The sequence below is a fragment of the Accipiter gentilis genome, chromosome 7, assembly GCF_929443795.1.
Source record: "Accipiter gentilis chromosome 7, bAccGen1.1, whole genome shotgun sequence".
NCBI classification, from domain to species: Eukaryota; Metazoa; Chordata; class Aves; order Accipitriformes; family Accipitridae; genus Astur; species Astur gentilis.
This window is the reverse complement of record NC_064886.1, coordinates 18,286,164-18,300,295: the sequence shown is the minus strand read 5'-3', so window position 1 is coordinate 18,300,295 and position 14,132 is coordinate 18,286,164. Positions and strand designations below refer to the sequence as shown.

General features: G+C 54.8%; 1 protein-coding gene across 17 annotated transcripts in view; it reads left to right on the top strand.

Moving 5' to 3' along the window:
* Window positions 1–14,132, top strand: part of NCOR2 (nuclear receptor corepressor 2) — a 257,821-nt gene that overhangs the window by 218,399 nt on the left and 25,290 nt on the right. For all 17 annotated transcript variants that reach the window (XM_049804508.1, XM_049804507.1, XM_049804498.1 and 14 more), the window contains 8 exons: window positions 1,971–2,091; window positions 3,067–3,304; window positions 8,033–8,188; window positions 8,779–8,918; window positions 8,998–9,103; window positions 9,818–9,922; window positions 10,860–10,963; window positions 13,432–13,582. In XM_049804508.1, coding sequence (XP_049660465.1) covers window positions 1,971–2,091; window positions 3,067–3,304; window positions 8,033–8,188; window positions 8,779–8,918; window positions 8,998–9,103; window positions 9,818–9,922; window positions 10,860–10,963; window positions 13,432–13,582 — 1,121 coding nt within the window. The remainder of the gene's footprint in view (window positions 1–1,970; window positions 2,092–3,066; window positions 3,305–8,032; window positions 8,189–8,778; window positions 8,919–8,997; window positions 9,104–9,817; window positions 9,923–10,859; window positions 10,964–13,431; window positions 13,583–14,132) is intronic.

Below are 14,132 nucleotides of genomic sequence, written 5' to 3'. Positions count from 1 at the left end.
GCAGGGCCGACGTGTTACCGACCTGGCGGCACTGGCATCTGGGGTGAAGTGGCAGAAGAGGAACTCTTTGACGGCACTGGGAGCCAAGCTGGCTGGCAGCCTGTGCTGGCTGCCCTGCCTCCCAGATGAGGGTTGCCCGGAAAAAAATTGCCGTTTTTCAAAAATAATAAGAGATTGGCTTCTTTGGGGTAAAATCAGAGCCCAAAGGGCCAGGAGATTGCGGCCAGGGCTGCAGAGCGTGCTGTGAATGTGGGCCTTCCCCAGCTCGGCAGCCCCAGAAGAGCAGTGCTGCAGCTCAGCATGGTGTCAAGGTCTTGGGAGCAAGTGCTGGGTGCCCTTGTCCCCAGCCGTATGTCTCAGCAGACTTTGGGGCGTTGCACCCTTCTGGGAGCCCCGTGTCCCCGACAGCATGGCTTCACAACACCCGTGTGGCTCCGCAGGCAGACAACATTCCAATTCTTTGGGGAGCAGCTCAGATTTGCTGCCTCTCGCCTGGTCTCCCCTGGGTGCCTAACCAGAGCACCCCCGTCGCAATCCAAAGGTGGGTCCCCTTCCTCTCTGATGCTGGGCACTGCACAGAGCAAGGGCTGGGGCAGTCCCAGCACCATGATGAGTTTATTCCCCGCACATGGCCCCGCCATGCTTGTTTATTCATCCAAGGGTGAGCATGGAATGACCTTGAAATTTATAGGCTGAAGAGAGCAGTGAAATAACAGCTAAAATAAACAAATCAAGCTGTAAAGCTTGGAAACTATGAACTGGCTTCAACAAATTGGAGTCGGGAGGGAGAGAAGGTGGAGATGGCCTGGAGACATGTGGTCCCCAGGGTCTCGGCATGAGCTCAGGAGCTGGACACACCGAGGGCTTGATCCATGGGCTTCGTGTGCCTCCAACCCCACCCCATTTCAGTGGCACCATGGAGATGCCCACCTCTCACCAATTGCACAGGGGCTCAGTGCGGCTGTCTGAGTGTCTACCAGGCAACTCAAAACAGCCAAGGGGAAGAGCAAGTGGCAAGGGTGCAGAGCTGCACAGCTGCTGGGCTGAACACCAAATCCCATCCAAATCCAGCCTCTCATCTTTCAAGTGATCTGAGCACCCTGACCATGTGCATGTGGTGGCTTGCCCAGGCTTTAGCACCTTGATAAAAGACACTACTTGCGGAGGGGCATGAGGCTGATCCCAAGCACCAGGCGAGCACCACGTGTGAGCTCCAGAGAGTAGCATGATGCCCAAATGAAATTTGAACTTGTCACCCTGCTTTGTAGCTCCCAGCTCTGGGCTCCAGTTCTCCCTTGGGTTTATTCTGGACAACAGCAGATTTGCTAGAAATAGTTAGCATAGGGGATGAGGGAAAGAGGGCTCGAGAGGCTGTTGAGCGAGACGTAATGGTCTCATTTGAGCACAGAGCCCTGTGGGGGTTTTCTTTGGAAAGCAGGAGCTGAATCCCATCCTGCTCTCCGCCTCCCCTCGGCCTTGTCATCCCGTAGCAAAGCTGCCCTAGTTGCTAGCTGGGCATTGCTGGGCTGGGTTGTGTTCCCCTCTGAGCCTACCCTCGTAGACCAGAATGACCCAGGGGCACCTGCAGCCCACCAAGGTCGAAGTTGAGACACCTCCCCAGCGGCTGCAGGTCCCCTGTGCTCTGGGCAGCGTGGCAGATTTTCCTGCTGAGCAACCTCCTGTCGGACAAGCATCCTTGTGGTGGATGCTGAGATCTTTGGAGTGGTAGTTGCCATCTAAACAGCTTTGGGGCCGGGGCAGCAGCTTGCAGGGCTGGAAGCCCAAGTGCACAATGTATTCAAGAGCCCGGATTCCCAGCAGCGAGGAGTGGTCCAGCATGCTCCTCTCTGATGAAGAGGATGTCCTCTAGGCTCAGCAGCATAAAACATGATCTGCAGGGCATGGGGGAGTGATGAGACATAGAGCTTGTCCATGACGTTCCCCAGTTGACATGCGTGTTTTGTATCCAGGTTGCTGTCCCCCCGGCCCAGCCTGCTCAACACCGCCAGCGATGCCAGGCTGAACTCCTCGCCGCAGAAGCCTTTGGACCTGAAACAGCTGAAGCAGCGTGCTGCTGCCATCCCTCCCATCGTGAGTACCCCACCGGCAAGGGACGGGACTGGGAGCACAGTGGCCACTTAGGCCTCGTGCGTGCTTTTCCATCGGGCTGCATCTCCTGCGTGGCGTGCATCAGGGTTGCAAGGATGTGCTTATCCCTGCAGATGACTGAGCTCGTGATCTGCAGAGATCTGTGCCTGAGCGGTGCGAGCCCCCCAGCAGGCAAGGTGCTCTCTGTGCAGAGCGTGCTCTCAGCTGGTGGAGCAGCTCTGCCAGCAATGTTTGGATGTCCCTTGAGCTCTTTTATCAGAAAGTCGTGGGAGGTCTGGACAGAAAAAGCTTCTCGTTGCCACATGACTGCTGCCTCCCGTTGCTTTAAAAAGCGAGTGTGCACCTTCCCAGCGCTGCGCTTCTCTTCATCTCATGTGCTTGAAGCATTTATGCTCTTCCTCATTGAGAAGGTCTGCTTGGTCCCCCTTTTTGGCTATCCAGTAGCCATGTACTGAAAGAACATGTATTCTCCGAGGCTGATGGTTCTTCCTGGTGCAGTGGCTTGGGCTGTGACAAAAAGCACCCCGGTAACTCCAGGGTTGACGCCAGAGGAGCAGCAGTGCAGGCTGGGCAGGGAGGAAATCCCTGCTTTTGGGGTTTGAGTACTTAGGGAAGACCCGTTCCCGATGCTCTTCCAGTTTCCCATGTTACAACTTAAGATGTGGCTGCTGTAATGTAACTTCTGGCAAAAGCTACAAGCACTTAACTGTAGATTAGAGGTTTTAAACAAGGAAAGTCTGAGGGCTCTCCTATAGTATCACCAGCACAGAGCTGATACTCTTTGTTGTGGGCTTTTTTAATCTCCTGTGGCTGGTGAGCTTTGGAGCCCTGTTCGGGCTGGTAAGACTTGCAGTGATAGCGTGGGGCAGGTGCTTCTTGTAACACCTTGATGTCTCCAAGACTGTTGTGGATGTCAACAGCACGTGACAAGTGTCACCAACTCTTATTGCTTTGCAGATTTCTGAAGGTTTCTCGGAGGGGATATTGCAGAGTGGAAGTGTGAAGCCTCAGGTGCCTCCCCATGCCTTGGCCCTCTACCAGCAGCAGATCACAAAAGCCCACGAGTCTGCCCGCGAGGACATGCCCCCGAGCAAGCTATCGCAGTCCCAGCAGCAGCAGGCTGAGAAGGAGCAGCAGCAGCCAAGCAGCAGTCCCAGGGGAAAGAGCAGGAGCCCTGCTGTTGGTGACAAGGAAGGTAGGACATGTGCGTGTGTCGGTGCGTGTTTATCCGCACAGAAATGCCTGGTGTGTGCAGCTGTACGCAGCCGGCAGCTTTCCTCCTCTTAGGTGAAAGCTTGCTTCAACCCTTGAAAGCTCTTTAATAGCATCTTGAAGCAGGACGAGAGAGGCATGGCTAATTTCCCATGTTCATTAGACAGTACATCATGTCTCATTGAGCCTACAGCAAACACCGGGCCAGTGTCGAGCGCTGAGGAGGTGAAGATTGCCTTTATTAGCGTCTCTGCCATTCACTTGAGAGCAAAGGGGCCTGGAGGCATGCCAGGGCTCTGGGTACAATGGCTCTTTTCTACCTTGCTGGCTTTCTATAAAGAATGCTTTTAATGCTCAGCGGGGACCATTATTTCATTTAAAATCAATGCTAATACTGTGACTCGGAGTCCAAAGGTTCCTGTAAAGATTCCCAGTGCTTTCTCCCCGGAATAGCTCTGATGTGGTTTGGCTGCCTAATGAGCAATTCAGAGTTTCCCACTGTAGAGCATCTAAAGCATTATTAGCTTGAGCACCTGGGGATCAAGGTTAAGGAGAGACGGGAAGTCCTGATAAGACCATCCTCTAAATGTGTTTTTAATCTGAGTGTCAGAGTCTGTTCCAGTTCAGAGGCTGTGTCCGTGCCCTTCATAGCCAGCCTGCGGTTCAGTTGCCTGTGAAGATGAGGCGCTGTCACCAGTGGCACGATCAGAGGAGCAGGGAGGTTGAGCTGGGTGGGTGCAATGTCCCCCAGTGCTGGATCCTGCACAAGGATGGGTGCAGCTGCAAAAATTACCTGCTTATGCATGGAGATGGAAGGTGGATAAGACTTCACTGACGAGGCAGATCTGCACTGGACCTGGGCTGTGATCTTTGCTGGAAAATCGCTCCACTAGTTCACCCTCTGGCAGCCAGGATCTTAGCAGCCTGCTCTGCAGTGTCCAGGCCCAAATATTTATTCTTCAAGCTGTCACATCCCTCTGGACAGAATGATGTGCTTGCAAGAAGAGTTGGTTGCTGGCGCTTGGCCAAATTTTCTTTAAACAATAAATAGTGCTGTGTGTGCGTCGCACCTCCAGAATGTTTTGCGTATAAGCAAAAAGGTGACTGCTCACCTTGAAAGAAAGGGAGTTCCCCCTGAGTCGTGGTGTTGCCACACATGAAGTCCCATCTCCACCTGATCTCGTCCTGCTGTGCTCATGTTTGCTGCCCAAGTGGAACAGTTCCCCTCCAGCTCTTCCCCAACAGCGGCAGGTAATCAGGTTTGATCTCCTCCTGTGCTGTAATCCTGTGCGGATCTGGTCTTGCACAGCTCAGCTTCCTGGTGAGCTGGGTGGCAGGTCAGTGCTCAAACCTAGAGCTCTGCATCGCCGACCTCCTGGTGCCGCAGCTCCAGCCTCCTCCTGGCCACAGAAGGATGAGGAGATGAGGCAGATTTGTGTGTTAGGTAAAAGGCAGGGTTTAGGGGTTAGATTAACCATGCCATTCTGCAGCCTGTTGGCACCATTATTAAATGCAAAGTTCTGATACCCAGGTGGATTTTTTTTATGGCTTTGTTCTCTGCAAAGCACTAATGATATGAAGCAATTTATTCTCTCCTCTCACACTTGTAGTGCTCTGAATCTTCCATGTTAATGAAGCTAATTAGGTGTCCCTGTACACCTGCAAACATCTCAGCAGGTCTTGGGCTCCAGCTGTGTGATCTCTAAACCCTGTGTAGCTGTGCACACTTGCTGGCTACCACCATGGGTCTGGGTTGCACGTGGACCTTAGGGAATTATAGGCTGGTCTTCTATGTTTGTGATGGGAATGCGTCTCCCATTTGAAAACTAGCAGGTTTGTGATGAGTCACCTCGAGGGGAGAAATCAAGTCCCCCAAAGCCCTGATTTCAGTATGGGTATGGACTCAGGTGGCAGCTCAGTCCTGTGGATCAGGGGTTAGAGGGGAGATAGCCAGATAGTCCTGGTAAATGGGTGTACGTCCCTTCCCTCCCCTGCTCTCCAAGGCGTGCCGGTGAAGCGGCAAGCATCCACACTGCAGACATGGCGCTGCCACACCACCTCTACGTGGGCCTCGCCATAAACGGGAGAGTCCAGCACAGCCTGCAAAACCTTCAGGAGAGCAGCTCTGTGCCACCTCCTAGGAAGGAGCCAGCTCCGCCAGAGCAGGTACTCCCGTTCCTCCCCTGCTCGATAAGAGAGCTTGAACTCTTGCAACCGCTCCAGAGATCAACATCCTTCACACCGCTCTGGATCCGCTTCAAAGCCGAGTCTTGCACACATCCTGGCCGAGGCGTTGGCTGCATTGCAGCTGCTGGCTGGGGCCGTATCGGCTTGGAGGGCGGCCAGCCGAGAGCCGTACCTTCCTGAGCACTGCCCTCCCCTCCCCTGCCTTCCAAGACGAGCTGCTAATCACGGGGCCAGGCAGAGGCAGGCAGCCCTGCCTGGATCTCGCCGACAGGCAGACGGATCCCTTTTCCCATTGCCGAGTCGCCGTCGGGCATATCTTTGGTTATCACTCGGTGGTTTGAAAGCCAACAGTATGTTTTGTGTTGATTTAGTTGTGTTTCATTTGGCCTTTGTAGGCAATGGGGAGCCAAGAGCATTAATTTGGATGACGGATCATATAAACTCTGACTCCTTCACTCCCATTCCAGGGGCTTGATAAACGGTAATAGGAACTCTCTCTTCCCTGCGTAAGTGCTATTTTATCAAAAGCTGGCTGAGTTATAGCCACCCTCTAATGTGGGGGCAATTAGGAACTGGCCACATTTCACAGGCTAGAGAGGCACACAGGGGAGGGGACGGCTCTCTCAGGGAGGGGAGGAGGATGGGGCTCTCCAAGAGCCATCCAGGGTGCACATAGCCTTGGCTGACAGTGCCTTGTCATCAGAGAGCATCTTTGGCCGGGACATCCCAGCACCATTCACCTCCGCCTGAGCAGAGCTGAGTGGGACTGAGCTGAAGGGGAGGAAAATTGGGGAGCACGGGTGTGCCAGGGACTCTCTGCTGGTCTGGAGGATGTTTCTGGATTCCCCCGTACTGGCAGGACAAAGAGATCCTCTCTGAGGTCCAGTGTGGGGAGAGAAGAGGCTGCAGCCAAGGAACAACCCCGCCAGGCTGCAGAGGTGTGAGTGCCTGGACATCTCTATGTGCCGATGATGGATTTCTTCTCTCACTGAATGGGACAAGAATAATCTTCCAGCTTCTGAGTACACTGAGCATTAATAACGATAATGCAGTAAAGCCTCATGAAACTGGGCCTCTGATAATCTACTTGCCCTATTATTAGGCTTAGCAGGATTCAGGCATCTATTTTTATCAAAATCTTATGGTTAAAGGCTGGGTTCATTTGTGATTGTTATTGTTTACTGCCCATTTTCTAATTTCTGGTCAGTGCGGACGTTACGCAGGTGGGTCTGGGGAAGAAGGGCAGTGCAAAATTAAGTGTTCATTGATTACAAGCAAATCCTACCAAACCTGCCTCTAATCCATCCAGAAAAGGCTGCCTCATCTGTCTTCTCAGCAAAGCCTGAGGATGCAGTTGGGATAGAGCTGGTGCAGACGAAGCCCCTCTTTTCCCTGGCACCCTGCAGAGCATGGCAGTGTTCGGGCATCCCTCGCATGGCTCCTCCGTCATTAAGCACTTCATGGCCTCCAATCGGCCTTTTTATAGCCAGGGTCAACCCAGCCTGGCATCCAGTGTACCCTGAGCCAGATGATTTCAGGAAGCTTTCCTGCCCTCAGCCCCGGTGCCTTGCAGAGGACCAGGAAGCCACCCCGCTCCTCACAGAGGCATCCGGTCATCCTGCAGAGCCCATCTGGATCTTCATTTGCCTTTGACAGTCTCGTACAGCGTTCTTGTTCCAGGTGTTTGGAGAACATCTGCACGTTATTCCCTTGCTGTCCTAAGAAGCTGATGCCATTATTTCTGGCTGCTTCTCGCAGCCTACAAATGGTTTCTAGCCAGCAGCCATTCTTTAAGAGCGGCTCAGTTGTTGCAGTGGGATGTGGGGATGAGCTTGTTCCCTGTATGCTGGCACGCGGTGGTCCGTGGCAGTGGCCTGGGGCTCCCCAGGCAGCCCGTGCCCGGCTGCACACCACAGACCACGTTGTCACCAGTGAGCCGGTGCCTGCTGGATGTCCACCACGTGCCAGAGGGATGCCAACATTGGTGCCTCTTGGATTTAACCTCAATGAAGGGTTTGGCAGGATCCTCATTAGTCCCCCCAGCCCTGCTATGGTGGCTGATGCGGAGCTGTGGGCACAGGCAGGAGCTGCCCAGGAGCCGTTTGCACATGGCCTAGCTCTGGCGAGGAGCTGGACCCTGCACTCGTCCCAGTGACCGGCTGCTGGGGTTAGCTGCTGCTCCGGCTGCATGCGGAAGGCCATCTCTCCTGGGCAGGCTGGGAAGTCCATGGAGGTCCCGGCTGGCCGTGAGCACCAGTAGAGTCACCGACACGGACATCTGTCCTCCCCGCTGCGCTTTAAGCATCTGAGTAAAATAAATGCTGTCAAATCCAGGCAGTGACACTGAGACTTTTTCTTTTTAGTTTGGTTAGGGAATTCAGCCCTCATCTTATGGCCAGCTTGGACAGAACTGAAGCCACTTCCCATGCAGGGATCTGGCTCTGGCTTCCCTGCCTGTGCCTGCAGGGATTGCTCACCCGTGGGGGCCGCTGAGCAAGCTGGTTGCTCTCTGTTTTCCTTGCAGAAAAGTCTTTGCATTTCTCATCCATCGCAGAGGCTCAGAAGCTGAGTGCGGAGCCGACGGCTGCCTCATGCTGGCCCCCTGTCCTGTCCTACTCCCGGGATGTGATAAAAACCTCTCCCCAGGCGGAGCCCCACTTGTTTCAGTATAACCCACCAGGCAAGTAAAAGGCGCCGGCTACGTGGTATGTGCCCTCCGTCCTGACCCGAGCCTGAGCGCAGAGGCTGTGGTTGCAGCCAGTGTTGCAGGTCGTGCTCTTAAGTCAATGCAGCTTTTTGGGGAGGGGGTAAGAGAGAGGGTTCAGCAGAAACCTGCTAGCACCTCGCTTTGGCCCGGCACAGAGCTCCCTCACTGCTAATGCAGCGGTCTGAGGGTGGCCCAGCGGGTCTCCCAGACCTGGCCAGGGCAGATTTAGGCATGTGGTTTGTCGCAGAACACTGTGGGTGCTCCCTACACAGCCCTCGGTGCAAAGTCAGGCAGGTTTTATCCCTCACTGTACTGTCCCTCTCTGGCTGGAGGGCAGACAAGTCGGGCACAGAACATCCTCAGGCTGCGGAGGGGACAAGGCCATCATTTAAACTATTCCAGTCCTTTCCAAAACGATCGTGTCACTTGGATCCTAGTGCAGGCTCACAGCCAGCCAGTTCACTGCATCTAGCCCCTGCTCCCTCCCTTGCCCTTTTTCTCTCCGATAGCTGCAGCTGCTCTGCCTTCCCTCGGTCTTGCTAACGCTTGTGTTTTCTGCACAGGACACCCCATCCCACTAAACCTGCATGACAGCTCTCGCGCCGGGCTGCAGAGACTAGCGAGCATCTCCAACCCTCCTCCCCTCATCTCCTCCACCAAGCACCCCTCTGTGCTGGAGAGACCCGTCGGATCCATTTCCCAGGTAGGGTGTCGGGTGTGAGCGGTGGAGACACCTCACAGGGATCAGCAGCCTCTCCCTGACCTCTCCTCTCGCACCACAGGGCATGCCCATCCAGCTCCACACACCCTACAGCTCCGAGCATGCCAAAGTCCCTGTTGGCTCCATCACCATGGGCCTGCCACTGACCATGGATCCCAAGAAACTGGGTAAGAAATTAGGAGGCAAGTGATTTCTCACATGCTCCAAGAACAGTGGGGAGAGAGCTTGCCGGCGGCATAGGGAAGGGAGGAGCACAGGACACAGCAAGGGAGCAGAGAGACCTGCTAAGAGGATGAAAGGATTAGTCTGTCAGGAGAGCATAGACATAGGGAGCTATATTTGTGCAGTATAGGAAAGTAGCAACTCGGTCAGGGATGCATCCCAGCCTATAAATACCCTCCAGCTAATACTGTGATCGAAGGAAGGAAATATATTGCTGCTCCCCAGGCCGGTAGGATAAAGAGTAAATCGCCTGAAGTGAACAAAGAAAGTGTTTAGTCTGCAGATTTGGAAGCATTTCTTAACAGCAGGAGGGGTTGGAGCAGGACCGAGTCTGGGAAGGGGGGAGTCAGGCCCTATTTCCCGATGTGCGTGGGTCCCATTATAAATTAGCACTGGGTTTTCAATGCCAGCCCCGTTCCTGGTGCGGGCAGCACCCAGCATTGCCTTTGCCAGGGCGAGAACAATGATCTGGCTTTGCTCGCCAGCGGTTGTGTGTTCTGTCAACCGCCGCAGCCTTGAAGGCCATCCCAAAGCGGCGGGGAAGGCGAAGGCGCCGAGGAGGTGCCAACCCAGGGCTGGCGGAGATGAAAGCCTCGAGGAGCCAAGGGCTGCGGCCCCATGCCCTGCACCTACGCTGATACGTGATTAATGTTTTCCAGTGCCTTTTCCTGGAGTAAAGCAGGAACAACTTTCTCCTAGAAGCCAGGCCAGCCAGCCGGAAAGTCTGGTTCTGCAGCCGTCCCAGGAGGGCTCCATCCTGCGGGGTGAGGAGCCGGGGGCGGGAGGCGTGTGCCCCGGCTGCGGGAGGGGAGGGATGCTGGCACTGCTCAGCCTGGTGAATGCCGTGCTGGCTGTGGCTGCCCGGTGATTTCAGGTTCGATTTCTGGGGTTGTGCCCAGCCGAAAGGGTGTCTTCTCTCCTCCTGTCTGGCATTACCAGTGGGGTGGCAGATAGGTCTGTACAATGTCTGAACGTTTCTAGCCATCTCCCCAAATCAGGGCCTTGGGCATTGATCCTGGTAGAGGTTTTGTGTTGGAGGGGAACCCCAAAATCGGTTGGTTAAGACAAAGCAAGACCTGTTTAAATGCAATTGATTGGTTTTCAGGTTTTTCACTGTTGCTGCTGCAGCTGGGCAGGGACCACATTTCATTTAAATCTAGCCTTCCTATGTTTCTTTTCCCATTACCTAGGCAGAATAAAATAAATGCAAAGGTGTTGCTTTTAAGTGCAAATTCTGGTTCGTTGAAACCCCCCAACTGAGGCAGTCGGATGCACGAGTGCAGTGGGCTGGCTCCAACCCAGCACAGATAACAAGCAAATGAACCCAAACAACCGCAAGCTGCATCTCGCCAGAGATCTGCTCTGATCACATCAGGAGAGGCTGAGACAGGCTGTGCTTTCTCTCAGGCCCATAAATCTGCCCAGCCTCTCCATGAAGACAACAGGGAGCTGATAGCCTCAAAATACCCATTTTTTCTGCCTCCCAGCCCCAGGCTTGCAGGGCTGGGTCCCTCAGAGGGCGGGCTGGGAAGGGCTCTGCAAGTCACAGGATTTAACACTGACATCTTTTGGAGGGCTTTCCCTCCAGTACCTCAGCTTGCTAGAGATTGAGTCGAATCCTGTGCTTAGTAGTCTTAGCCCCACAGGTTTTGTGCTGAACGGCAAATCCAGCCCCCAGCTCACCGGCTTTGTGTCCTACAGGTACTTCCCTCAGCTCTGCCTCGGGAGGAAGCATCACCAAGGGAACACCCACGTCCAGACCCCCTCCGGAATCGCCCATCACCTACCGAGGGTCCATCACACATGTAGGTCCCTCCACTCCAGCGGTTTTTGCTTCCTGGGTGCTGGTGGCTGCAGCTCGCGGTGCTGGACGTGGGGTATCGGGGTTTGTGGGGCGCACTGAGTGTGCGGCACAGGGCTGAGCAGCACGGGGCTGTGCAATGCTCCTGTCCCATGGAGCTACTCGGAGAGGGCTGCGGCCAGAGCCTTTGCAAATGGCCTCCACTTGGGATGGCACGAGCCCTGTCCCGTGTGCTGAGCCTGCAGAAGAGCAGAGCTCGACAAGCAGCGATGCAGAGCCTTACAGCATGTCTAAACCCCACTTTGCTTCTCACGGCTGTCAGGAACAGAGGCGAAAGCAGCTTTAAATGGCCCTGGGAAAATAATCTTGCCAGTGCAATAAAGTGGAGCGGAGAGAAGGAGGAGATGGGTGTAGGGCCCTGGCCAGGCGGAGGAGAGGGGGAGGCTGGGAGGTGCATGTAAGGTAGTGAGGTCTCCTGCCAGGGCTGAACGTGCTGCTCTGGGGGGGTCCTGCCCAAACGCTCTCTTGAGCAGGAAGATGCTTTGGCCTTAATCTCCACCATCCATCTTCGGAAGAGCAGCTGGCAAGCGGGCAATAGTTTTTTGCAGTGTGAGTTATTGCTCATCTAGTAACAGAGCGGAGAGCATTAAAAAAAAAAAAATCTGTTTCCCGTAGGGATTTTATCTGGCCATCATTTAGATATTTAAAGCCACTCACGCTCAGATTTTTGCCTGTCTCCTTCAAGGAGGGTGACCATATTCCCTTTGACCGTGGGGACCTGAACTTGAATCCTGGCCCAGAGCAAAGGCTTAACTTGCCTGGTGCCCTGCATCCAACAGCTGCCAGGAGCAGATGCTCAGGGGCTGTAAATAACCTATCAGAGCAAATGCAGGCCCCATCCCCTCGCATGCCCCTGCAGCAGCTATGGGCAGCAATAGATGGGCATGAAGGGTCTTGAGCACTACATGCCAGAGATCAGATGAGCAGTTTGCTGAGACAGTATTTTACATCCACCTAGATTGCTTTGTTTGGCTTGGGAATAAGGTACCAAGCCCAGACGCAGGGCGTTACCTGCCTCTTCTGCTGGCCCAGCGGCCCACATCCCTCTGCTCCTGTTGGGGAGAAGGAGCCCCCCCGTTCCGGCAGCAGCTCCAGGTACCAGAGCTGACATTTGATCTCAGATTAGTCATCCAGTTTGCAGAAGGCAGATCTTGAATATATGCTCTCTGCTCTGAAGCCATCTGTCATCACTTGCTTTCAAATCCCCTCTGAGCACGTCCGCGGAAGGAAGATGACTTACCTGGGGCTGGGAGAGCCGGCTGGGAAAGCTGTTACTGGATGTGAGGGTGAACGATCAGAGCATTGAACCCACGTGCCGGAACATCCCGGCAGCTGCGGTGGGGTTTTGGGGACTGCTGGTGCTCAGAAGGCTTGGTCCAGAGCAGGGGCATCTCCAAGCTGGGGTGGGGAAATAGTCTGCACTGGCGCAACCTGGAAGCACCAGCAAAGCTGGACAGGGCATCACTTCCCAGAGGCTTCCATGAGCATCAGTGCTGGGGGTTGGTGGGGTTAAATGAGCAGAGTAGGCAGGTGTCAGTGAAGAGCTTTGCTCTGACAGCATCACTATGCCTCCCCTTCAATGGGGTGGGGGACTGTCACCCCATGGTGGCTGTTCCCAGCTGGCACCGACAGGTTGCAATGGCAGAGGGGTGTTAATCACCAGCAGCATCTTCAAGGACATCCAGCTCTGGGTGTTTTGAAGAGGATTTGGAGGGGGGCAGGTGGCTGTGAGCTGTGTCCGTGTGTGCCTCTGGGGAAAGAGAGGTTTCGGTTCACACCAGTTTGTGTAAGGAGCCTGGTGCTGTTTCTGTTGGAGAGCTAACCAGCAGCTTTCGCTCCCTGACCTGCTCCAGCACTGGTCTCGTTGACGCCTGCCGTCTCGCCCAGGCGTGCTGCCAGCCGCCAGCTCCCGCACGCAGGCAGCTCTCTGAAGGTCATGCTTGCTGCCAGCAGATGTGCCCTGGGTAGGCAGGACATCTCCGTGCCTCCTGTACCAGGCTGGGGAAATAGGCTGCAGGGAAGAAGCTAATGCTCGAGCAGTCTGTGCCATCACCGAGGTGTCCACAGGCAGGCACCACCGTGTCCCCCCAAACCCGTGGGGTAGAAGCGAGCCAGATAGCTTACTCTGAAACACACAGGGCGAGAGAGTTGTGATTCTGGAGGTCTGCGCTGTCCTCACCCGCTGCCTTTTCCCAGCAGCCTGGCACAGATCACGTACCTTTTTACCGCTCCTCGTTATCATCCTCATCAATAATTAAGCTGCAAGTCCCTCGCTGTTGGCTGCGCCAGGAAGCGGAGGCCGGGCGCGCTCTCCCTCCACTCAGCCTCCCGCGGGGAACAGCCTGTCCCTGTGCGCGCGCTTGCTTAATTGCTTGTGACACTGTTAAATATGGATCTTGGTGGCTTTCCAAGGGCACCCCGGCAGAAGTGCTGTACAAAGGAACCATTACCAGGATAATCGGAGAAGACAGCCCCAGCAGAGCAGAGAAGGCGAGAGAGGATGCCATGCCCAAAGGACATGTCATCTACGAAGGCAAGAAAGGCCACGTGCTGTCCTATGAGGGTAAGTCATAATCCTCTGCCTTTTTCGGGCAGGCGCCAGGGGTTTGTGCCGCTGTGGCTGGGCGTCGGGAGCTATTTGAGGAAAGGCTGACGAAGTGCAACAGGCCAGCCTCGCGTCTTTGCTTCCAGTGTCGTTTCTTTCCCTTCCCACTATGCCTGCCTACAGCCTGGATGGGTTTCCTTCTGTCCCGCGTAGTTATCTTGCCTTGGAGGAGGCTTTGCTGGTGGGCAGGGCCGCGATGAGGCTGTGGCCGTGGACAATATCTCTGGTTTTGGTTGGATTTGGGGAGCAGGGGGCAAGAGAGGACCAGATGGGAAGGTATTGCCTTCACCACTAGCACTCTGCGCAGGAGGGGACTGTCTGAAAATGTTATGAGAGCTTCCCCAAGCTCTTGAGCCAAGGTGGGACTCAAGAACCTGAAAGATAGAGGCAAGTCAGGTAGTTTGACATAAAGGTTTATTCGGACATCAGATTCCCACCTGCAACATCTTGGGCACCATGCAGCTTTTCCAGCATGGGGCTGCCCTGCAGGAATCCTCCTGGGCCCAGC